The sequence below is a fragment of the Panthera tigris genome, chromosome X (genome assembly GCF_018350195.1).
Source record: "Panthera tigris isolate Pti1 chromosome X, P.tigris_Pti1_mat1.1, whole genome shotgun sequence".
Lineage (NCBI taxonomy): Eukaryota > Metazoa > Chordata > Mammalia > Carnivora > Felidae > Panthera > Panthera tigris.
Genome location: NC_056677.1, coordinates 112,526,826 through 112,552,596, shown reverse-complemented (window position 1 = coordinate 112,552,596; position 25,771 = coordinate 112,526,826). Strand labels below are relative to the sequence as shown.

The 25,771-nt window shown below is 43.2% G+C and overlaps 1 protein-coding gene across 8 annotated transcripts in view; it reads right to left on the bottom strand.

The window, feature by feature from the left end:
* Window positions 1-25,771, bottom strand: part of LOC102949390 (transmembrane 9 superfamily member 2-like) — an 88,051-nt gene that overhangs the window by 35,105 nt on the left and 27,175 nt on the right. For 5 of the 8 annotated variants that reach the window (XM_042974901.1, XM_042974908.1, XM_042974902.1 and 2 more), the window contains 5 exons: window positions 21,916-22,043; window positions 16,962-17,073; window positions 10,048-10,155; window positions 4,743-4,822; window positions 816-924 (listed from right to left, as the gene is read on the bottom strand). In XM_042974901.1, coding sequence (XP_042830835.1) covers window positions 816-924; window positions 4,743-4,822; window positions 10,048-10,155; window positions 16,962-17,073; window positions 21,916-22,043 — 537 coding nt within the window. The remainder of the gene's footprint in view (window positions 1-815; window positions 925-4,742; window positions 4,823-10,047; window positions 10,156-16,961; window positions 17,074-21,915; window positions 22,044-25,771) is intronic. The other 3 variants (XM_042974905.1, XM_042974906.1, XM_015544874.2) reach the window with 1 other exon arrangement.

The following is a 25,771-nucleotide window of genomic DNA, read 5'->3' as shown; positions in this document are numbered from 1 at the left end:
TTCAGATCCTCTGTTCCCCCTCTCTCTGACCCCACCCCCGCTTGCACTCTCTTTGTCAAAAATAAACAAACCTTAAAAAGAAAAGAAAAACAAAGGATTCTCTTTTTTTAAAAAAAAAGAAATCTAAAATTCACCAATACACAGATGATTATAAGAGTCAAAACAGTATAAATGAGATAAAACTAAATTTAACCTCAAAAAAAAATTTATTAAAAAAAAAAGAGGGGTGCCTGGGTGGCTCAATCGGTTAAGTGTCTGACTTCGGCTCAGGTCATGATCTCACAGTTTGTGAGTTCAGGCCCCACGTCGGGCTCTGTGCCGACAGCTCAGAGCCTGGAGCCTGCTTCCGATTCTGTGTCTCCCTCTCTCTCTGCCCCTCCCCCGCTCACACTCTGTGTCTCTCTGTCTCTCAAAAAATGAATAAATGTTAAAAAAGATTTTTTAAACTAAATTTAACCCAAATGATAACATTTTGCAATGTTTGATATATTTATCTCATACTCCAAATTAATGGAAACATTAAATAATACTTTAAAAGTTCAGAAACATATAAAAAGGAATAGAACCAGAGTGGGTAACAAATACCTCTCTAATAAACTGACTTCTACTTTTACAGAGCATACCCAACTCTATACTTTCTGATAGAACCTACCCAACTCTATACTTTCTGATTTGGTATAACAGGCTAAATTGCTAGATGTCGAAATGTGCTGTATTCGAGGTATTATATGCCCTAAGTAAAAATATAACATTGACAAGTGGACAGAGTAGGCATTCAAATATTTGCTGAATCAAATATGTGCATTTTTACTTACAGAAGAACTCATCTCATTGTATCTGATAATATCTCTATGAAGAGTCCTCAATATAATTATAGCCACCATGCCAGATAAGAAGAGAATGATAACAAAGGAATTCATAATACTAGAAAATTTAAAGAAGAAAAAAGACAAGTTAAACCTCAAGTTCCTTATTTAAACAGTGAGAAGAAAATGTGGGTACATATAAAAGAAAGGCATTCAAATTACCATCATGTTGATCACTTTTCCAAGGTTAAACTTAGATCAAAAGCTGAATACATCAGTATATTAAATGAACTTAATATATTATAATACACAATATATTGATATTATGTATTAATACACGTAATCCACAAAACTGTATTACAAATAAAGCAATATAGGGGCGCCTGGGTGGCTCAGTCTGTTAAGTCCGACTTCAGCTCAGGTCATGATCTCACGGTTCGTGAAGTCAAGCCCCACGTCGGGCTCTGTGCTGACAGCTCGGAACCTTCTTCGGATTCTGTGCCTCCCTCTCTCTCTGCCCCTCCCCCGCTCATGCTCTGTCTCTCTCTGTCTCAAAAATAAACACTAAAAAGAAACAAACAAAACCAAATAAAGCAATATAAGCAACATTATTCTTAAGGTGATTTTAGAATTTTTTAAGGGTACATTCCCAAAAAGAAGCAAGAAGAAGTAAATAAGATCAATTAACAGAAACTCAATTCCAGGGCATGGAACTGAGAATGAAAGCCCAGGAATCAAGGTTGAACTAATGGCTGACTGACTTCTTAACTGATAGACCAAGGTTGTAGTCTTTTTATGAGCTTCAGGGTAATGACCCCATGGTCACTGTACTTCCCAGCTCTTACTGTTTCTAAAATTTAAACTTCAAAATTATTCCCAAATCAAAACCAATCCCTTCTACCATCCCACCACCCAGCCAAACCCGAACACATCAACAAAGCTTCACCAGAATCTGAAAAGACCAACACTGTTCTAGAAAGATGTCAATAAGGAGGAGCCTGGGTGGCTCAGTCAGTTAAGCATCTGACTTTCCCTCAGGTCATGATCTCACGGTCTGTGAGTTTGAGCCCCACATCAGGCTCTCTACTGTCAGCGCGGAGCCCATTTCAGATCCTCTGTCTCCCTCCCTCTCTCTCTGCCCCTCCCCTGCTTGTACTCTCCCTGTCTCTCAAAAATAAATTTAAAAAAAAGATGCCAATAAGATGACTGATGTCTATGGTTGCCAGAGAGGAGGCAGTATGGGGGGATGGGCAAAATAGATGGAGATTAAGAGGTGCAAAGTTCCAGTTATAAAATAAATAAGTCACTTGTGGCTGCCAAAGGGGAGGGGGTGTGGGGGGATGGGCAAGATGAGTGCAGGGGGTGGGAGGTGCAGCCTTCCAGCTATGGAATGAATAAGTCACAGGGATAAAAGGTACAGCATAGGAGGGGCGCCTGGGTGGCTCAGTCGGTTGAGCGTCCGACTTCAGCTCAGGTCATGGTCTCACGGTTCGTGAGTTCGAGCCCTGAGCCAGGCTCTGTGCTGACAGCGCGGAGCCTGCTTGGGATTCTGTCTCCCACTCTCTCGACCGCTCCCCTGCTTGCGTGTGCACACTCTCATGCTGAAAATAAATAAATTTTTTTACATTTATTCATTTCTGAGAGACAGAGAGAGAGAGAGCATGAGTGGGGAAGAAGCAGAGAGAGAGGGGGAGACATAGAATCCAAAGCAAGCTCCAGCCTCTGAACTGTCAGCACAGAGCCCGACGTGGGGCTCAAACCCACAGACCACGAGATCATGACCCGAGCTGAAGTCGGACGCTTAACCGACTGAGCCACCCAGGCGTCCCTCTCAAAATAAATAAATAAATAAAAACTTTTAGGGGCGCCTGGGTGGCTCAGTCGGTTAAGCGTCTGACTCTTGGTTTCAGCTCAGGTCATGATCTCACGGTTCGTGGGTTCGAGCCCCATGTGGGGCTCTGAGCCGACAATGTGGTGTGTGCTTGGGATTTTCTCTCCCCCTCTTTCTGCCCCTCTCCTGCTCATGCTTTCTCTCTCTCCCTCAAAAATAAACATTAAAAAATTTTTAAAGATGACTGATGTCTAAAACGTCTGTTAATGTGGTAAGTGAGTTAGATCATGGCTGAAACAAAGTACATTCCTTATTACGCTATAAATACGAATACTACTAGAGATTAGCCCCCACAGTGTATCTGGAGGCCCTTTGGTCTCACAATCCCTTTGGAGAAACCATTTAAATAAATTTTACCTGAAGAGACTTCTAGGGATGTGACAAAATGGGACCTGGACAGTTGCCCAAACAGAAGACTCTGGAAAAGCTACCATATGATCATAATAATGAGGAGGAGGAAGAGGAGGAGGAGGGAGAGCAGGAAGACACGAAGGAATAAGTCTAGAAACACAGGAGCGGGGGGCGTTATTCTCACTTAAAAGGCAATGGGTATATAAGGAGGGTCATCACCTCAAGAGACCATACTCGGAACCACACCTTCCCTCACTTTCATTTTTACTTTCATAGTCTTCTTCCACCCCAAACTGACCTACCCCCCGACCTCCCTCAGCACTTGGCCACAGTCACGCCCAATTGTCACGTTCTCAGCTGGTTCCTCCCTCCATTTCAGGCTGAAACTTCCACCTCTGCGGTTTGGCCCTGTTGAAGGTTCCCGAGCGATCAAGCGCGTGTCCTCTACATCCACCAGAACGTAAAGCCTCGCGGGAGCAGAAGTCCGTCTGTCTCCCTCACACTGTCCCAGAGCCCAGCAGGGCGTCTGGCCGCCTCGCAGGGACGAGGAAGCACACCAGTGGCATGAGCAGCCCCTCCCCGACACACCTTGTCCCCCACACGGTCCTCTCCGTCACCCGCCCCGCTGAGGGAACGAAGGGCCCCTTGAAAGGTCTTGGTGTCTCACATGTAATGCCTCCACCTTCCTCCTGGCCCTCTTCCTCAGACTTTCTGAACCGAGGAGCACAAGTCTCTACCGTGTTTTCCTCTCATCTCGCGCACGGTGTCCCCTTCCGCAGTCACACCCTGCCCACTTCGCGCCCCCCCCCCATGCTCTTTGCAGGCCGCAAGGCACCTCTCAGACACCTCAAGCCGCTCTTCCCTTCGGCATACGCAGGCGTGTATTTAAGGCCCGTCTTCCTTTTTCTCTTTCTTTGTGCACGTGGAGAGGTGTGTGCGAGGAAGGAGAGGGGAAACCAGCCACAGGGAGGAAAAGGTGTCACTCAAGATCATCTCCGGTAACAAAATAGCTTTTTAAAACACATAGGTATATAGATCTCACCACTCATGGGTTCGAGCCCCGCGTCCGGCTCCTTGCTTTCAGCCCAGAATTTTCTCTCTGCTTCTCTCCCTCTCTCTCTCTCTGCCCCTCCCCTGCTCTCTCTCTTAAAATAAACTTTAAGATATATATCATATATATATATATGTACATATATATAAGATATAAGATATATATATGATATATATAAGATATATATATATGTATATTTAATACAAATATATATTTACATTTCTCCTACTGAAGCTACCTACTCTTTGTTTTATAAAGTACTTACCTGGGGGGGGCGCCTGGGTGGCTCAGTGGATTAAGCGTCCGACTTTGGATCAGGTCATGATCTCACGGCTCATGAGTTTGAGCCCCGCGTTGGGCTCTGTGCTGACAGCTCAGAGCCTGGAGCTTGCTTCAGAGTCTGCCTCTGTCTCTCTGTCCCTCCCCTACTCACTCTCTGTCTCTCTGTCTCTCTCTCTCTCTCTCAAAAATAAACATTTAAAAATAAATAAATTAATTAATTAATTAAATAAAGTAGTTACCTAGAAGCACCTGGCTGGCTCAGTCAGAAGAGGCCTCAGCATGCTGAGTTCGAGCCCCATGTTGGGCAGAGGTTACTAAAGAAAATAAACTTAAAAATAAAAAATAAAAATAAAGTACTTACCTCAACCACTGAATGTTGGTATGAGACATGGAATCCAAAATGTAGTCCCACCTAGATGCCCACTTGATGCTTTTGTTTTCCTAACAAACAAAAATATACAGTTATATGACCAAACTTCTAGTGACTTTTGCTGGTTATAATCTTAAAACAGACAGAAGGTTATTCTGCATATATTTTCGCCTTTTCTTTACTACTAACTTCCTGGAATAGTAAGATGTGTCCTGACATTTTTATCTTATTTTTATGAAGTGATATTCTTCTTCATTTCAGGAAGGAACTAGGAAGAAAGTACTTGTAGCTTGCCACTGTTCACCAGAAATAGCACCTTTAAAAAAAAAAAAACAGACTCAGTATCTATTTGTTTGTTTACTTATTTATGTAATCTCTATACCCAACATGGGGTTCGAACTCACAACCCCAAGATCAAGAGTCGCATGCTCTTCTGACTGAGCCAGCCAGGTGCCCCTACATTTTTATATGTTAAGTATTTTGAGATGTCGTAGCAACAAGTTTATAAAAGATGCTTTGTTTTTAAGGTTTGTAGTTTTCAATACTGAATAAACCATAAGAAAATACAATGACTGGGGTGCTTGGGTGGCTCAGTCAGTTAAGCATTCGGCTCTTAATTTTGGCTCAGGTCATGATCTCACGGTTTGTGGGATCAAGCCTGGAGTCAGGCTCTGTGTTCACAGCATGCAGCCTGCTTAGGATTCTCTCTGTCCTTTTCTCTCTTCCCCTCTCCCTCTTCTCTCTGCCCCAGCCCTGTTCTCTCTCTCTCTCTCTCTCTCAAAATAAATAAATAAACTTAAAAAAAGAAAGAAAATACAATTACCAATCAAGCTGTTTCTGTGACATGTGATCAACCTCAAACTGTCGGTAGCTTTCTTACAAAATATCCCAAATAGATGAAGTTCGGAACTGGGAATCCCCAATAAACACTTACACCATTAATACAGTGTAATCACCCCTCAAATCAATAACATGCTTTTAGCAAAAGGAAAATGCTGGTGCAAATTGACTAAGTAATGTTTGAAATGACTTATTATTTAAAACTGGGTTTTAGGTGTTTTTCCCGAAGTTTAGAGTTGGAGTATGGAGAAAAATTAATATACACTGCTTTTTTTCCTACTTTTTTTTTTAAGTAGGCTCCACACTCAACATGGGGCTTGAACTCATGACCCTGAGATCAAGAGATAACGCTCTACTGACGGAGCCAGCCAGGTGCCCCTAAAGTATGCCACTTAAAAAAAAAAACCCACATGATAGATTTTAATTGGGTTTTAATTCAATGATGGATTTTAGTTAAAACCTGATGACCAGGTGATCCTGGTTAACATTACCAGTGATGGGGCAGGTTGACATCACGTACTTCCTGATGTATGCAGCATCGGGTCTGTGGTGCGATCCCTGCCAAGAACGTACAGCCCGAGCCTTGTCATAAAGAACCATCAGACAGGGGGCGCCTGGGTGGCTCAGTCAGTTAAGCGTCCGACTCCGGCTCAGGTCATGATCTCACAGTTTGTGGGTTCGAGCCCCACGTCGGGCTCTGTGCCGACAGCGCGGAGCCTGGAGCCCGCTTCGGATTCTGTGTCTCCTTCTCTCTCTGCCCCTCCCCCACTGTGCTCTCTCAAAAATAAATAAACATAAAAAAATTTTTTTTTTATTTTTTTTTAAATAAGAACCATCAGACCCAGTTTGCTGGTCATCCTGCAGATTGTAAGGTCTGTACTCTATAAAAATTTCAAGGATGTGAAAGACAGAGAAAGACTAAAGAACGGGTCTGGATTGGAGACCACAAACTAAACAACACATACTCCTAGATAGGACCTCAAACCACAAAGGGAAAAAGTGACATTGTTGGCCAGCTGGCAACATTTGAATGGATGCATGTGGACGGGATGGTAATGTGATAGCAATACAGATTCCTGATTTGCAGAGTTATATGCTAGTTGTATGCTATTCTAGTAGGAAAATGATCTTGTTTGGGGGACTCTGGAGCGTTTACGGGCGATAGAACATCTAGCTCTCAAAAGATTCAGAGAAAGACTAATGATAATGGACACAGAGAGAAGGGTGAACCATGGAGCAAATGAGGTAAAATATTAACAATTGGGGGGTTCTGATTAAAGGGACTGGGGGAGCTCTTTGTATTGTTCTGGCAATCCTGTGGTCTGAAACTGTTTCAAAATAAATTATCACTAAAACCTATAAATAGGAAATCAGAATTTACAGATAAATCAAGGGATCAACTACTCACTGCATAAAAACATACATCTTAGCTGTTCTACTAAAATACTGGGCCTGTCGTCAAATGTGACTTAATTTGTAAAAATTTGAATTACAGGCTTCTCTTCACCAGCCTACCCATTGCCTTAAGCAAGTTAATTCATATCGGGTCTTTCAAAAAGGAGAGATACCTTCCAGTATGCACCATGAAGTCTGAATTTTAAATACTAAGAGAGCCTAGAAAAATCTGCAGCTGGTAAGCCTGACAGTTTTTGCACCAAACATCGCCATCTGCTGGCAATAACAGACCATAACACGTGGTACTCTGCCCTAAGAAAATAAGAAACGATTTAAAACTCCTAAGGCACATTTGAGAGCAAAATGACAAACGCAGAAAGGTAACTAAGTGGTGAAACCTACTTCCTCAATCCCCCGAACACTAATGAGCTATTCCGCTTCTTTACATGGCAGTTCTCACAAAACCACAGCAGGTAAACAAGTCCTTCGTGTTTACTACCGGAGGCACGAGCCGCAAAAGTAGAAACAAAACCAGACTTCTTGAATCCTGACGCAGGACCCCACGATGGATGTCACTCAAAGAATATTCACGCAGGGACTCAAAGAATCAAATGGGCAGACAGCTGGGGTTTCTTCTGGTCCAGGTGATTGCAACAGAGGGAGCAGCACCCCCTAAGGGGCATGATGAGGATGCGTAGGGGATACTTCAGGGATTAAGCAGCAGAGAAGGCGGGACCCACACGGCACTTCCCTGGGAGACGAGCACAACACAGAACTGAGTTGATCAACATCTCAGAAAATCATGCCCTCTCTCGGAAAGATGTGGTACTTGAGCTACCAATGGACGATATTCTCATATTCATCTGCATTCACAGCCCTGACATTTACAGTGATTAAACACATTGGTGCATGCATCTGACGGGGACTGAAATATGTACTGAAATACATGCTATTTTCTTAAAAATTACTTTCTTTTTCTTTCTTTTATATTACAGTTAGGATGTTATATTGATATTTATTGAAACTAGGTGTACAGACAGGTTCAATCATCTAGTGTCTATAAATATGAATTTACAATAGTAAAGGGAGACAGAGAAAACATCTGATATTAAAATAAGACATCAGGGCGCCTGGGTGGCCCAGACAGTGGAGTGTCGGGATCTGGAGTTCCACTCTCAGGTCATGATCCCAGGGTCCTGGGATCGAGTCCCATGTCGGGCTCCACACGGAGCATGGAGCCTGCTTAAGATTCTGATTCTCTCTCTCTCTCTCTCATCACTCCCTCTGCCCCTCTCCCCCACTCATGCTCTCTCTCACTAAATTAAAAAAAAAGAGAACATCAGTCTGATAGGGTTGAGAACTACTGATCCATTTCAACTCTCTCATTTTATTACAGGGGAAACTGACGTTCAGAGAGCAAAACGAACTTGCTCAAGGTCACAGTATGAGCTTGAGGCAAGCCAGCACCAAAATTCTCTGCTTCTCAATTCAGTTACTGGCCCATGCTGCCTACAAATCAAGAATATGCTTTGGAGGGGGAACAAAAACCCAATGCTATAAATGTGGCTAGGATCCCAGGCCAACCCACAAATGAAGCTTATGTAAGTCACATACATGGCTAAGAGTAATGTGATTAGAATGAAGCCACAAAACCTTTGGTTCGTGGTATAAAAACGGTAAGTTTCTGAAATAAAAGTATTGTGAATAGTAATACGTAGCCTGGCATTCAAGGCCATTCAAAATCTGGCCCAAGTCTATCTTTCTAAACTTCCTACCAATACTATATAAACGATTAAAGTCTGAGGTGTCAAACTGAATCTTTTTGGCCCTTAGGGACCCCAGCACCTAATCCCTGGCACATAAAATGCATTTACTATCATCTGATGAATGAATAAGCAAATGAAGACAATTTTCTTTCAATTGGACTTTTGTTCACTCTTCCCCATAGGTACTGTTCCCATGTACACTCTTCCCCAGAAAGCCCTACCCTAGCTCCTCTCCAAATGCCTAAAATCTAGGTCTCTTAACTCAGTCCATTGGCCTTCCCACAATGCCTCACACTCCTCTCTTATAAAGCCTTCTTGGCCCATTCACCTGCCATAATTCCTTCCCATTTTAAACTCACACCACGTATTATAGAGGCTGCGTCAAGAGCCTGGACTCTCTAGTCAAACTAATCTTGGTTTATAATCCTTTACATTTGTAAAAGCCATTTGGCAAGTGGCTTTCCCTCTATGGGTCTCAGTTTTTATTTATTTTTAAGTTTATTTCTTTATTTTGGGAGAGCGAGAGTGGGGGAAGGGCAGAGAGAGGGGAGAGAGAGAGAATCCCAAGCAGGCTCCGCGCTGTCGGCACAGAGCCCCATGCGGGGCTCGACCTCACAAACTGTGAGACCATGACCTGAGCTGAAACCAAGAGTTGGACGCTCAACCGACCGAGCCACCCACGTGCCCCTCGGTTTTCTTTTCTATAAAGTGGAGTTTTAAAACAGTACCTGCTTTCAGAGGACTATTGTGAAAAATGAAGGTAAAGAAGTTACTTAATAAAAATTCCCAGGCTAGGCATATAGTAGGCACTCGACAAATATCTGTCATATAAATGTATGAATAAAAGGTCTTCACTCAGATATTAATCTTTATGACCCATCCTTCAATAACTTCTGAACATATTTGTTATATAAACTCCAAACTGTATACCCATTTGGGAACATGAATCATTTTCTGAAAACATAAAATACACAAGATGCTTTCTTTTTTTTAGAGAGAGAGAGAGAGAGAGAAAGAGAGCGTGTGAACTAGTGTGGGGGAGGGGCAGCGGGAGCAAGACTCTTAAGCAAGCTCCAAGCTCAGGTGGAGCCTGAGGCAGGGCTCGATCTCACGACCCGGGGATCGTGACCCGAGCCAAAATCAAGAGACAGACGCTCAACCGACTGAGCCACCCAGGTGCCCCACAAGACGCTTAATTAAAAACCCGGAAAGAATTGTAACTAAACACTATACCGCCTCTGGACCTTTCTGTAGCCAGTAGCTGCCTGACCAGGGGCTGAGGCCCACAACCTCACCGATGACCGTGAGCTCTGCTTCCAAACAGCAGTTTGCAGGTGGCTGTCGAGGAGGTTCAAGGAGGTCTCAGGTGGTCGAGGGCCCCAGCTGCTGCATGGTCCTGACACCTGTAAGTGGTTTGACGTATGCATGGGGTGTGGCTTCCTGTCCATATCTCCCTGCCCCATCCCTGCGTCGGGATTGTGCCTGCCCCTCCCCCACTGACCCCGAGAACGACCCGTGTGCCAGAGGTACATGGAAGCCTTCCGCAGTCCGCACGGGGTGAGACAGTGTAGTTCATCCAGCCAAGGGCCTGGAATCCATCCGTGTCACAAGACCTGGTGAGATTTTCTGTACTGAGAGTGAGAAGCAGCAGGAAGGGGGGGAAACACGCGGAAGCGTGGACCCGAGGGGAAATTCCCAGAAAGCACGGAGGTGTAGATCTTTGCCAAGGTAGTGGCCCCTAGTCACATGTGGCTATCCAGCACCTGAAATGTGGCTAGTCCTAAGTGAAATGAGCTGTGTGAAATATGAGCTGGCTTTCAAAGATTAAAAAAAAAAAAAAACCACAAGGTATTTCTTTACTAAAATGAGTGCTATAGAAACACTGCATTCCAGTTAATAAATTTGTTTCTCGGCGCCCCTGGGTGGCTCAGCCGGTTAAGCATCTGACTTTGGCTCAGGTCGTGATCTCATGATCAGTGAGTTCGAGCCCCGAGTCGGGCTCTGTGCTGACCGCTCAGAACCTGGAGCCTGCTTCCGACTCTGTCTCCCTCTGTCTCTGCCCCTCCCCTGCTTGTGCTCTGTCTCCCTCTCTCAAAAATAAACATTAAAAATATATTTTAAAAAATCAGTAAGTATCAGAATTTCCCATTTATAAATTAATTAATTAATTAATTAATCTCTCACAGGGGTATGGGTTATCAGTTTTGACACTACATGTATGCTAGGACTGAACAAATAAATCAGGAGTGCCTGGGTGGCTCAGTTGGTTGAGCGTCCAACTTCGGCTCAGGTCACAGTCTCACGGTTCATGGGTTCGAGCCCCGCATCGGACTCTGTGCTAACAGCTTGGAGCCTGGAGCCTGCTTCAGATTCTGTGTCTCCCTCTCTCTCTCTCTATCTATGCCCCTCTCCCACTCGCACTCTGTGTCTCTCTCTCACACACACAAAAATAAATAAACATCAAAAAATTTTTTTAAAAAAACAAATAAATCAACACATTATAGAAGATGGGGGCCATATTTCTCAGCATCAGAGAAAGAAGTTAGCAGTCAGCAAGGGGAGAGGGCTAGCCCGAACGCTGTAGTGCTGCATTATGGTCAGAGATACTGATACGAACTCGTGTTCATTTATTTCCTTATCCACTCACTTATTTTTATATTTTCCCATTTGCAATTAGCAAGTCATGCGTGGGGTGACACTCTCCCACTGTGAGAACAACCAGCTTTCCTAACGCTCGTTCATCTCCGATTTTAACATCCATTGATACTATCGGCCTGAATCAATTACTTAATTGGAGGTTGAAAAATAGCGATTTTCAAATTCACGTTCAATTTCCACTTCAAGTAGTTATTACCACTGAAGCAATTCAATAAATAATATCAACCCAGCTAACTGACAAAATCCTTTCTACGCTATAATGCGGTTTCAGTTCTTTTATATTACAGTTACCAACATATGAAGGTTTGCCTCTTATTTGTCGGCGGAAAACTCAAGCTCTGTTGTGGTTTCAATAAGATTTTGTGAGGTACTCTAAGATGCAACCACCATGGACACTTGAGACACCCCAAGTGGGAGCCACGATGCAATATAGATTTTACTCCACAAGAGTACTCCAGAGTCAAGTGTGGCTGACTGAGTTAGACTCAGTCAAAAGATTTCTTCATTAGGAGACTTTTACATATTTTACTCATGTGCTTTGGGAAGCTCAGAAATGAAGTTGTAGAAAGCAGCATTTTCCAAACTTGTCTGACTCGTGTTCTAGGGAGTGCACTTTGGGAAGGGTTGATGTGCATCATTATCACCGGGTTAAGAAAGCATTTTTCAACTCAAGACCATAAAATGAACAGCACCAGAGATGTGTAACAGCACGCTTCCTTATGCTCGCCCCCGCCTACAACGGCAACGCGCTGGTGTTCAGATACAGACTATGGCGGCGTGGTGTTTTCTCACCGCACGATCTCACGCTGCTGTGTGAGACACCTGTAAATCAAGTGCTCCTGTGTCCGCAAGGAGGAATGGAAAGGATCGTGTGCCTACTACAGGCTAGGTACGGTGCTAAACGTTTTATGTGAGCTCACATACCCCAGAATAATCACCGGAGGTGATGATTTTATCCCCATTTTACAGATGAGGAAGTTCACACAGCTAATAAACGTCAGCACCAGTTTTCAAACTCAGGCGCGTCTGGGCCTTTGCATCATGCCACTTATTGAGGCCAAGGGCCTCCTAAGAACCCTAAGTGAGTTTCAAGGAGAGGGAAAGAATTCCCTCTTCTGGAAAAGCTTCCAAGAGTAGGCGTGTTAAGGACCAAGGGATTGAGCCCTAACCCCAAATAACGTGACTTCCCCCAAATTCCCCCATTTGGTACAGCTGCATCTGAACTTGAGCTTCAGCTCGGTCGGTAGCCACAGTTGCTTCCTGACAGGCAGACAGTCCACTAGCTCCATACCGTGGAGGCTCCCGGTGTGAATCTGAACTTCAATTTAGATGTGCGTTCCCTTGGCTTTTACAGCAAGCATAAAAGTTCCTACATTTAATTTTTTTTTTTAATTTAAGTACGCTCCATGCCCAAAGCAAGGCTTGAACTCACCACCCTGAGATCAAGAATTGCAGGCTCTACTGACTGAGCCAGCCAGGCGTGCCACTACATTTAAATGTGTATAGCTGACGAATAAGTGATAAAAATGTAGAAGGGCTTCAGTTCTTTGATCATCTTCTTTTAATTTTTTTAATGTTTATTTATTATTTTTCAGAGAGACAGAGAGAGAGAGACAGCATGTGAGCAGAGGAGGGGCAGAGAGAGAAGACAAAGAATTTGAAGCAGGCTCCAGGCTCCGAGCTGTCAGCACAGAGCCCATCTCGGGGCTCAAACTCACTGACCATGAGACCCATCATGACCTGAGCTGAAGTCGGACGCCCAACTGACTGAGCCACCCAGGTGCCCCTGATCAACTTCTGATAATAACTTAGACTTTTAATAATGTTCTCAATCATTAGGGAAAGTTATTTTAATTTCTTCAGGGTGTATTCCATTCCTTCCCCCAGATTACACTTCTGTATTTCATCCAGAGATCAGAAGGCTGACCATATTGGACTAGTAAATTGCCTGTTTTCACCGATTGTACTTTGCGTAAACCGCAGGATGTAGGCTCAAGTAATCCTGACCTCTAGCCAGATGATCCAAAGCACACACATGCATTTCTAATATAAACATTTCTCATTTTCTTTAGAGTAACTCTGTGGACAGAAGATATAATAGACCTTTAATACGGAAAGCCAGAATGGTATAGCAGAAAAGCTATGAGTTTGGGGGCCAGTTTGAATATCACTTGCGCCTCCCGCCAGCAATGATCCTGAGAAAATTACCCCACCTCACTGGGCTTCAGTAGCCTCATTTATAAAATGGATATAACCACATAGGTGATACATAGGGACAAAAGCAAGGCAGCCCTAAGATACGATTGCTTTCAGACTGAGATTAGGAAAAAAATCATGTTGTGATGGCTGGCAGGTCATGTATAGAAATGACACAAGCTGAGCACAATTTGTAAATGTTTGAAGAAATTTGAGACCTAATCCCCAATAATGTGATTAGGGCTTGGTCTCAAGAAAGCACATCTAAAGCTTTAAGAAATAAGTCATTTACACCAAATCGAGTATGATCAAAGCCGACTCAAAAATATGAGATATTGCCTTAAAAAAAAATAAAAAGAGAAATGCATAAATCTATATAGTCTTAAAAGGCTTTCCCTATAAAAGGAAAGCCCCCAAGTTAATCTTTCGATGAAACACCTGTAATACTGTCCAGGACTAAGAGTACCCAGCCCATGAATATAAACATCTGGTCCATGGGCAAGCAGAGGACTAGAGGGCCATGAATATCATGTTTTAATACCCACTTCCTTTTGCTCTGGGGTCCTAGGCTCACCAACAAACTTTCTATTTATGCTATTCTATTTCTATTTGCTTTCTCATATATCGTTATCACAGGCAGATGTGCTAACCAGCTAACATGAATGGTGTGGTCCCTGGCACTCATATTTTTCCATGTAAATTAATAAATCGGTATTCTGGTTTATACATTGGACAATTAGGGGTTTGCTTAATATGAATCGATCTCCCTTTGGTATAGTCACAGAATTAAAATTTGGAAGCACAGGACGGCTCTTGGTCAGGGCTCAGGTTATGATCTCACGGTTTTGTGAGTTCGAGCCCCGCATGGGATTCCGTGCTGACAGTGCAGAGCCTGCTCGGGATTCTCTGCCTCCCTCTCTCTCTGCCCCTTCCCCGCTCGCACTCTCTCTGCCTCTCTCAAAATAAATAAATAAATGTTAAAAAATAAATAAAATAAAACTCTGAAGCAAAATTTTAAAATATTGACAAAAACCTAGCACTGCTGAGTATGTGAGGAAACAGCACATCCTCGGGCCCAGCAACTTCTCTGGACAAGAATTTGGCAATGTGTTCTCGAAATCTGCACACCCTTTTACCTACATAATCCTGGTGCTGGGAATTGAACTTTAGGAAATAATCACACAAGAAGAAACATAAGAACGTTCATTAAAGCACCGTTTCTAAATTAAAAATTAGACATTTGGGTTGTTTTTCTCAATGAAGCACTAAATAAGTCAACCATGGCCTACACATTAAATGCAGTATGCAGTAAATTAAAAAAAGGATGGGGGGGGGTGCCTGGGTGGCTCAGTCGGTTGGGTGTTCGACTTCAGCTCGGGTCATGATCTCACTTTTTGTGGGTTCAAGCCCCACGTCGGGCTCTGTGCTGACAGCTCAGAGCCTGGAGCCTGCTTCGGATTCTGTGTCTCCCTCTCTCTCTCTGCCCCTCCCCCACTCATTCTCTCCCTCTCTCTCTCTCTCTCTCTCTCTCTCTCTCTCTCTGTGTAAAAAATAAACATTAAAAAAAATTTTTTAATAAAAATTAAAAAAAAGGATGGGACTCTGGGGCGCCTGGGTGGCTCAGTCGGCTGAGTATCTGACTCTTCATTTTTAGCTCAGCTCATGATCCCAGGGTCGTGGGATTGAGCCCCCACATGGGCTCCACACTGAGCACGGAGCCTGCTTAAGATCTGCGCGCACTCTCTCTCTCTCTCTCTCTCTGTCTCCCTCTACCCCTCTCCCTGACTGATGCACTCTCTCTAAAATAAAAATAAATATTAAAAATTAAAAAATAGGGGCACCTGGTAGCTCAGTCAGTTAAGCATCCAACTTTGGCTCAGGTCATGATCTCAGTTTGTGAGTTCGAGGCCCGCGTCGGGCTCTGCGCTGACAGCTCAGAGCGTGGATCTTGCTTCAGATTCTGTGTCTCCCTCTCTCTCTGCCTGCCCCCCGCTCATGCTCTGTGTGTGTCTCTCTCTCAAAAAAGGAATAAACAATAAAGAAATTTTTCTAATCAAAAAAAAATCTTTAAAAATTAAAAAATAAAAAGGATGTGACTCTACTGACACGGAAAGACATCCATGATGTACACATGAAGTGAAAACAGCACATGTAAATATCTCATTTGTACAAAATCGTATATTTTTTGGCACCACGTGCAGTGTTTCCCTTGTATATTCTAAAGAACATTATATCCCCATGAGTTCTGCCATGGTCTATGAAATGCTAAGTATTATAATTATCTTTTGAAAATTCAGTGTTTTTTAACATAATGAATACTCTCAATGCATTGTTTTAACATTGCTTGACCTAGCATTCTCCAAAGTAACCTCATCGCAGGACCCTTTTCTCACCTAACACCCTTTAAAACACAAAGCAAAAATAAGGGGCGCCTGGGTGACTCAGTCGGTTGAGCGTCTGACTCTTGATCTTGGCTCCGGTCGTGATCTCACAGATCATGAGTTCGAGGCCGCACCGAGCCCTGCTGAGCCTGCTTGGGATTCTGCCCCTCCCTCTCTCTGTCAAAATAAATGAATTTAAAATAAATATGAAGAAAAGAAAATATAAAGCAAAAATAAATAAAATGTGAAGCAACCAGTTTGCAGAAAAACCTTTGGGAAACACGGGCATCAGAGAGCTGTTAGATTATTCACCAGACTGTTAATAGTCAGTCTGTACATCTGTCTAGCCACCGAAGATACACACCACTTCATAAAAATAGCTACTTACAAAAGAAGAATTAAATGTGTAGAAACAATAATGAAGGCCATATGTTGAGGACCTATTCTGTGCAATGCTAAGGTCTTTATATATTCTGAAAACGAGGAACAAATGCCCAGAGAAGAAATCGAGCCTGAGATCCCACGACTTACCTAAGCTCACGCGGCCAGTAAGTGGCCAAGCCTCAATTTGAACCACAGGTCAGTCTGAGCCCAATATGGATGCTCTTCTCACTACATATCCTATCCTCTGTCTCTTCCACAACATACTCTTCCTTTCAGGTCCCACTTGAGCAACCTGCCAAGCCCAGGCAACACCCCTCCAGTTTCCCACGTACTTCCTTCAAACCTCTGAGGAAGTAGGAGAAAGTAAATTACCTGGCACGGTACCTGAAATGTGGTAGATTTAATACAGATATTCCTTTAAGGATGGTCCTCTGAATGGTTTGAATGTAAAGAACTTACCTACTTTCTCGGGCTTTTGGCTGGGTTATACAACCCTGATGATCAAAATTAAGGCTTTAATATTAATGAAGTATATGATAGTTATGTACCTGATTTGGAACAAAAGTAAGATGATGGCGTGGAATACTTACTTCAAATTGCACAGAGTAAGTGTAGGTTACATTAAACTTCTCTGTATGTTCTTCAGGAATTTCCATAGGGGGTCCATTACAGGCTAGGCGGCCTTCACCTGAATGCTTATGGCTAAGAAAGAAGGGGGTAAGAAAGAGAAAGTAATTTTTATACCAAACTACCGTTGTAAATTCCAATTCATGGCTGTTCAGGAATGTAACAGTAGCAGGTTGAAAAAATTTGCCTTTCATTATAATTAGTATTTAAAACTTTATGATTTTATGTTTTTAATGTTTTTTTTTTTTTTTTTTTTTTTTTTTTGAGACAGAGAGAGACAGAGCATGAGCAGGGGAGGGGCAGAGAGAGAGGGAGACCCAGAATCCGAAGCAGGCTCCAGGCTCTGAGCTGCTAAGCACAGAGTCCGACGCGGGGCTCAAACTCACGGAGTGTGAGATCATGACCTGAGCTGAAGCTGGACACTTAACCGACTGAGTCACCCAGGCACCCCAAAACTTTATGATTTTAAATACTTTTGTTTTGGGGCACCAGGGTGGCTCAGTTGCTTAAGCGTCCAACTCTTGATCTCAGCTCAGGTCTTGATCTCAGGGGCATGAGTTCAAGCCTGCTGGGCATGAAGCCTACTTAAAAAAAAAAAAATGGCCTTGTTTCTAAATGTCCCTAACACTCAAATAAGAGTCAATATACTGCCCAACACATCAAACAGGTATCCCCTGCTTTTCCAAAGCTCACTTTATGCCACTTCGCTTTTACGAAAGACCTCCATTAGTACCTGTTTTCACTAAGTGAGAGAAATCCGAAGAGGATTTTCACTTTTCTGAAAAATCAAAAAGTGCATTCAGTGTTGGTGTTGCAGGGAGCCATTAGAGAGGCAGTTCCCCTCCCACCCAGTAGCGAGAGTGGCGCCGCCCAGCTCCTTCCTGGGGAACTACACTCGACATCTCGACATCAAGCTCCCAGAGCTCTGAACTGTGTGAGCATCTGCGCTTTATCTTGGCTTATGTTGTGCATCCATTAGCAAGATGTGCCTTAAGGTATCAGAAAAGCCTAAGAAAGGGGATTTGGGGAGTCTGGAAATGCTCACAAAATTTTCCGTATAAATGAATGGCAATTGCTTCTTCGCTTTTGACATTTCGACTTCCAAAAGCTTTCAGAGGAACGCTCTACTTTCAGATAGCAAGAGAAAATGTGTCGCTAAGAACCTTCTCATGGGGCACCTGGCTGGCTCAGTCGGTAGAGTACATGATTCTGGATCTCCGGGTTGTAAATTCGAGGCCCATATTGGGTGTAAAGATTGCTTAAAAATAAAATCTTTAAGAAAAAGAATAAAGAGACCGCAATATCACGCAAAACATAAAAGAGGAATAAAGAGGAGATGGAAAAATCAAAAAGAGAAACAGTGATGCTTCCCTTTTGAATTATTTGCTCAACATACAATTTATCCCTTGGCTTCTGTTTAAAGAATAATATGCAATCCTTGTGGGACTGTTATTTCTAGAAGTACGTGTGCAATAACGCCATTCACTCACCATTGCGGATGCCATTCGTGTGCACCTCTTCCCATTCATTTTTTGTCACCCTAGTGTCTGACATATGATATGTCCTTACTAAGGGTTTGGAGGGTGAATTCATTGAAAGCCAAATTGTATTGTGAAACAGCGATGAATTTTAAAAATGATCATTGTTAAGGCTACCGACAAATAACATCTATAGAAAAAAAATTCAATGACTGCACGATAATGCATATCAAGGTTCCCTGTTTAAGTCTGGGCCTTGAACCCAGCACATGAAATATCTGCATTTCACATCAATGAGATTATGCGGCAAAAATTGTATTAAGGTCTCTAATCATGGGAATGCAAACTGGTGCAGGCGCTCTGGAAAACAGTGTGGAGGTTCCTCAAAAAATTAAAAGTAGATCTACCCTATGACCCAGCAACAGCACTGCTAGGAATTGACCCAAGGGATCCAGGAGTGCTGATGCATAGGGGCACATGGACCCCGATGTTTACAGCAGCACTTTCAACAATAGCCAAATTATGGAAAGAGCCTAAATGTCCATCCACTGATGAACGGATAAAGGAGATGTGGTTTATATACATAATGGAACACTACTCGGCAATGAGAAAGAATGAAATCTGGCCTTTTGTAGCAACGTGGATGGAACTGGAGAGTGTGATGCTGAGTGAAATAAGTCAGAGAAAGACAGATACCATATGTTTTCACTCTTATGTGGATCCTGAGAAAGACAGGAGACCATGGAGGAGGGGAAGGGGGAAAAATAGTTAGAGAGGGAGGGAGCCAAACCATAAGAGACTCTTAAAAACTGAGAATAAACTGAGGGTTGATGGGGGGCGGGGGGAGGGAAAAGTGGGTGATGGGCATGGAGAAGGGCACCTGTGGGGATGAGCACTGGGTGTTGTATGGAAACCAATTTGACAACAAATTTCATATTAAAAAAAAAGATCTCTAATCAATGTAAAAGCCCTATTTTAAACCACTGGCCTTGCGTGTGGGCTGTATAAGGCCTTGTAGGCCATTTTCAAAACTGGCTTTTACTCTAAGTGAGATGGGAAGTCACTGGAAGATTCTGAGCAGAAGGCTGACATGAGCTGACATTTCAAAAGGAATACTCTGCAAGCTGTATTGAGAAGAGACTGCTGGAAGTCAAGGGTGGCACCAGGGAGACCAGCGAGGGTTTTGCCCTAATTCACTTGAGATATAATGATGTCTTGGACCAGATGATAGTGGTGGAGGTGATGAGAACTGGTGGTGGATCCTGAATATATTTTAAGAAGAGAGCCACGTTATCTGCCAAAGGTTGGCATGGATATAGGGTATGAATGAAGAATAATAAAGAGGAGTCAAGGGTATGGCCATAGTTTGGGGGCCTGAGAAACCGGAAGGATGTAGTTGCCATTTACGGAGATGGAGAAGACACTAGGAAAAACAGGTTGGAGGAAAGATTAGAAGTTCATTTCTGGCCGTGTTAAATTTGAAGTGCCTACTAGACATCCAAATGAAGATGTCAAGTAGACAGCTGCATATACAAGTCTACAGATCAAAGAGTCAATGTGGGCTCTGACGCCAGGAGACAGGGTAAGATTGCCAGTGTGTAAGTATATATAAAGAAGAAAAAAAGTTCAAAGACTCAGTCCCGGGACCCTCCAATATTGAGATGTTGGAGAAATGAGGAGACGACTGATAAGCGACTAGTGAGACAGGAGAAAATCAGTGAAGTATGGTATTCTCGAAGCCAAATTAAGCAAGTGATTCTAGGAAAAAGGAACAATCAACCATGGTAACCATCAGGCAAATTAGCTGGGTACAGTACCTAAAAGACAACACAAGATGGTAGGCTTAGAACACCATTAGGCCTAACTCACTGCTATGGCCTTGAACAGACTGTCTAATTCTAAAAAAAAAAAAATTAATTATAACACAGTCCTCGTTCTCAAGAGGCCCACAAAAATGACCTTTACAATGACTAGATACATGCTACCCTAAAAAACCATTTTCTTGGCTTTTTACTCTGAGTCTGAGAATACGAGGTATAACCGTAAAGCCTGAAGTTTGATTTTCATATAGCTGTTGAGACTAGCTTCTTCCTGGATGATCATACTTTGTATGTTTACTACCTAATGACGTTGAATATGAGCAGCCATCCTGAGATAGACCTCACGGTCCATCGTCCTAAAATTCTGTTGCCAGATATCAGAAGTGACATACACACAAAAAAAGCACGGGTGATTGCCCTTGACAATGATGAGTATTTCCTGGCCTCTCTTGGTAGCTATGTTTATGCCCTATTGTTCAAAAAACACGCCCTGATCCTTTTCCCCAGAAAAATACACGTCAATAAAAATTTCCAGGGTTTGACACATCAGGGGCCACGTGAAAAACTCCTAATTCAGCCCTCTCCTTTCACAGATGAGGAAATTAAGCCTATGACAGATCAAGTGAACCTACCCATGGTCAAAAGCTTGGCACGACACATTCTCTATTCTTTCTCTTTGAGCATCATGTGTGACAGACGGAACAGCCGTGCCTAAAGGAAGATAGGGTAGTAGCCTTAAAAATAACGAAGTCTGGCTCATTTCTACAAACTTAGGGTTTCCTTCCAAAATGGAACCAGGACAGATGAGACTAAAAAGCCAAATTTCCTAATTCCTTGCTCCGTGTTCAGAAAATTCTACCACACGTGCCTCCTTTAATACACCTCACGGAAGTTTCAAGGGACAACGTCCTCATCTTAACATTTCAGGTTTTGTATATTTTTCCCATAACGGACCATGATTTTATACATTGTGTGCCATATTCCCCTGTCTACCTGTCTTAATGGAAGAGTACTAATCTATCCTATAGGATCTTAGAGTCGGAGCATTAAAGGTCACCTGTCGAATCTGTTACCCAATGTCCTTTACAATTCATTGAGCACTTACTTACTAGGGACCAGACACTATGCTGGAGGCCTACTTATGAACTCTCCAACACCTGGGTCATCTAGGCTCTTTCTGTAACATCCAGGGATACAGTACTCATTAATTCTTGGGATTGCTTATTTAATTAGAGTTAGAGAACTCTAATTGTTAGTAGATTCTTCCTTATACTCAGGTGATACCTGCCTAATAGACTCCAGTAATAGACCTGTCCTCTGAAGAAGCACAAATTGAAATCTAAGCTCTTTATCATAGGGCAGCAAGTAAAGAAGAGAGTAAGGATGCCCTCAGTAGGTCTATTCCCTTCCAGATCTGTCAATTCTTTCTCACATCACATGGTATTCAAATGCTAACTACAAGCAGAAGGGAATAAATTGCCTATTTGATTTTTCAAATTGTATGTCTGAGGTGACATCACACATGTATCCTAAAAATGAGAATTCTAGTTGAGAACTTCCATATTCTGAATTAATTTTTAAATTAATGGAGCTAATTAAAAAAGATATTCTCTAATTACCTTTGGGGCTCAAGTCTAGCAGAAACCAATCTCGCAAAACCCCCATTTCTTCCACTGTCCTCGTGGTATGCAATAGTAATATCAACGTGGTTGAAGAGGAAGTAAATATGACTTTTGTTGAATTCAGGCTGCAAAAAGATAAAGAAACTTTAAAGAAGCTTGAACTTTTCTTAAAAACTAAAAAACATAAAATCTGGCCATGGAATAAAAATGAGATACACTATAATATTATTGACTATATTCTGTTTTTCATCTCCATAACTTACTTTTTTTTTATACCTGGAAGCTTGTACCTCATAATCCCCTTCATTTATTTTTGCCCATCCCCCAACGCCTCCCCTCTGGCAACCACCAGTTCTCCCTCAGAACCTTCGGAAGGAACCAACGCTGCTGACGCCTTGATCTTGAACTTCTAGTCTCCAGAACTGTGAGACAATGAATTTCTGTTGGTTTGAGCTCCCAATTTTGTAGTGTGTTTTTAGAGCAGCCCTAGCAAACGAGGGGCTTGGCAATATGAGCTTTGCAATCAAACAGCTGGTTACTAGCTGCATGACCATAAACAAGTCATTTAACCTCTTGGACCCTCAGTTTCCTCTTTTTATTTTTTTAAGAATTTTTTTAATGTTTATTTATTTTGAGAGAGAGAGTGTGCCTGTGCAGTGGACTGGCAGAGAGAGGAGGAGAGAAACCCAAGCAGGCTCCATGCTGTCAGCACAGAGCCCCATGCAGGACTTGATCCCAAAAACTGTGGGATCATAACCTGAGCCGAAATCAAGAGTCGGATATTCAACAGACTGAACTCCCCAGGCACCCCTCCTCTTTTTAAAAACGGGGACAATAGGAACACCTGGCTGGCTCAGTCGGTACAGTATGTGACTCCTGATTTCAGGATCATGAGTTTGAGCCCCATGATGGGTATAGAGATGACTTAAAAAATTTTTTTTAATTAAAAAAATAAGATTGCTCATAGAACTGTTGAGGACTACATAGAATCATGTATGTAAAGTACTTAGTGAAGTGCTTAGCATAGGAAGCCTTGAATAAATACTAGCTGTTACACCACCCAGGCCCTTCAATCTTCAGAAAATGAGTCCAAATGAACCTTGTCAATTACCATATTGAGTCATCTGCAACATGCAGAACTCCTAGATTAAGAATCATGGCTCTGCAAATCCCAGAACTGAGAGTGACGGGCCTGAAGGAACTTTAGAGATCCTTTAGTACAGTGATGATAGAGGGTAAGAGTGATCCTACTGCGGCTGGGCGACTGGGTGGCTCAGACCGTTGAGCATCTGACTCTTTTTTTTTTTTTTTTTGAGCATCTGACTCTTGATCTTGGCTTAGGTCATGATCTCACAGTTCGTGGGTTCGAGCCCCACATCGGGCTCTGTGCTGATGGTGCAAAGCCTGCTTGAGATTCTGTCTCTCCTTCTCTCTGCCCCTCCCCTGCTTGTGCGCTCGCTCTCTCTCTCTCTCTCTCTCTCTCTCAACATAAATGAATAAACTTTTAAAAATATTAAAAAAAAAAAAAAAGAGTGCCCCTGTGGGGGAGTATCACAATCAGCTTGGGGTGGAGAGTAAGTACTACTCACGGCAATGCTGTCCATTATTGCAAAGAATTAGAAACTGGAAAACAAGACCATCAGTACAGTGAAATGAAATATGGAATAACCATATAGAGCAATAAAATGCAGCTAGCAGATTTGCATGCACTAGGATGGAGGGATACCATGTATCGGTATTGGATGTTCATGATCTGTACTAACAGAAGCGGCACAAGCAGCACAGCACAGTGGTTAAGGATGTGGACTCCACAGTCAAACCGCCTAAGGTGGAAAGCTCGGGTACGGCATCCGCTAGCCTGTGTGACCAAGTCGCTTAACCCCTCAGTGTCTGGGTTTCTACACCTATGACGCAGAAATCGTAACAGTACTTACCTTTTTTATGTTATTTTAGAGATAGAGAGTGAGTGGGGGAGGGGCAGAGAGAGAGGGAGAGAGAGAATCCCAAGCAGGCTCTGCACTCGGCGCAGGGCTCAATCTCATGAACCATGAGATCGTGACCTGAGCCCAAATGAAGAGCGGAACACTTAGCTGACTGAACCACCCAGGCACCCAATAACAGCACTTATCTTAATGGGTACTGTGAGGATTAAATCACCCCAGGAACAGCATCTCTCCCACTCTGGGACACAAAAGGGTCCAATGTGATGGGTAAAGTGGTAACAAGGCCCTTAAGGATCTGGATCCTGCTTCTCTCTCCAGCCTCATCTGCCGCCACAGCCTCTACGTCTAACCAGGTAAATGACTACAAAGAATTCTTTATGCTGTGCTCTCATAGCACTGGGCTCGTATGCCAGTCACTGACCACATCAAATTGTAGTCAGTGTACTCACACATTTACATCCCCTAGTCAACTGTGTTCCCCAGCGGATCACAAGGCTGGGAACTTTGCTTCATTCATCCATTCGTCCATTCAGCAAAATATTTTTGAACATCTACTATGTGCCAGGCACTTCTTAACTGTGTCCTAAGAGCTAATATCCTACAGGGGGTCAAAAAATGCAAGAGGTAGTTAGGTATATTGCAAAGAGACGAGAATTTGGATCAAAAACCATTGGGATGCAATTCAGATTTTGCCCCATATAATCCTCTGTAGGTCAGTCTTTATTCGCCTTAGTTTTCTTTTTCTTTCTTTTCACATAACAGGAAATGAATTTTTCTTTTTTTTTTTTTTTTTGAGAGAAAGAGAGGGCAAAGTGAAGGAGGGCAGAGAGAGAGAGAGAGAGAGAGAGAGAGAGAGAGAGAGAATCCCATGGGGGCAGAGAGGAAGGGGGAGGGAAAGAGAGAGAGAAGTGGGACTCCAGCTCACCTAATGCGGGGCATGAACTGGTGAACGGTGAGATCATGACCTGAGCCAAAGTCGGATGCTTAACCGACTGAGCCACCCAGGAGCCCCCAAAGTAAAGTCTTTTAAATTAAAAACAAAAACAAAACGTGAGCTGACAAGAAAGTAGAGAACTGCCATGTCAAATTCTAAAGCAGGAAGCCAGAGAGGTAACCTCTGTGAGGGAGCATTGATGGTGCTCTTGCCCTGGGGACATCTGACCTGGGCAAACTTGGAAAGACAGTTTAGGTAGCCTCCTGGAATAAAGAGCAGAGAACTCGAGGAGGGCCCTCCCAGGCAAGAAGGCTCTGAGACCACCCACCCCGCTCAAAACCAATACCCTCAGGGTAAAGACGAACAGGAAGCAAGCTTTTTCTCCTCCCCCAAAGGACTACAGGGAAGATGGCCTTGGTGCTAAACAGAAAAGGCAGTGGGGGAACTGTCCTTGAACAGTTGTGCCCACAGGCCAGCCCTAACATATATATGCAGTTTGGAGTCCCATCACCGAAGTGGCCCCAGGAAAGTCAAGTCATGAATTTGCTTTCAGGCGTCCCCAGACTGGTATTTCCCAAAAACCCCTGGAAGAAGTCAATGAAAATCCTCTCTGGAGGAAAGTACTTTGACCCCAGGGCTCAAAGAAACTCCACAAACAATTGTTGAGAACAATGTGTATGTTGGGGCACCTGGGTGGGTGAGTCTGTTGAGCCTTCTGACTTCAGCTCAGGTCATGATCTCGAACCCCTCGTCAGGCTCTGTGCTGACAGCTCAGCCTGGGTAGCTCCGTTGGTTAAATGTCTGACTTTGGCTCAGGTCATGATCTCAGGGTTCATGGGAGGCCCCGTGTAGGGCTCCACGCCAACCGTGAGGAGCCTCCTTGAGATACTCTCTCCCTCTCTCTCTGCCCCTCCCCTGCTTGCATGCACACTCTCTCTCTCTCTCTCAAAATAAATACATAAATAAAAACTTTTAA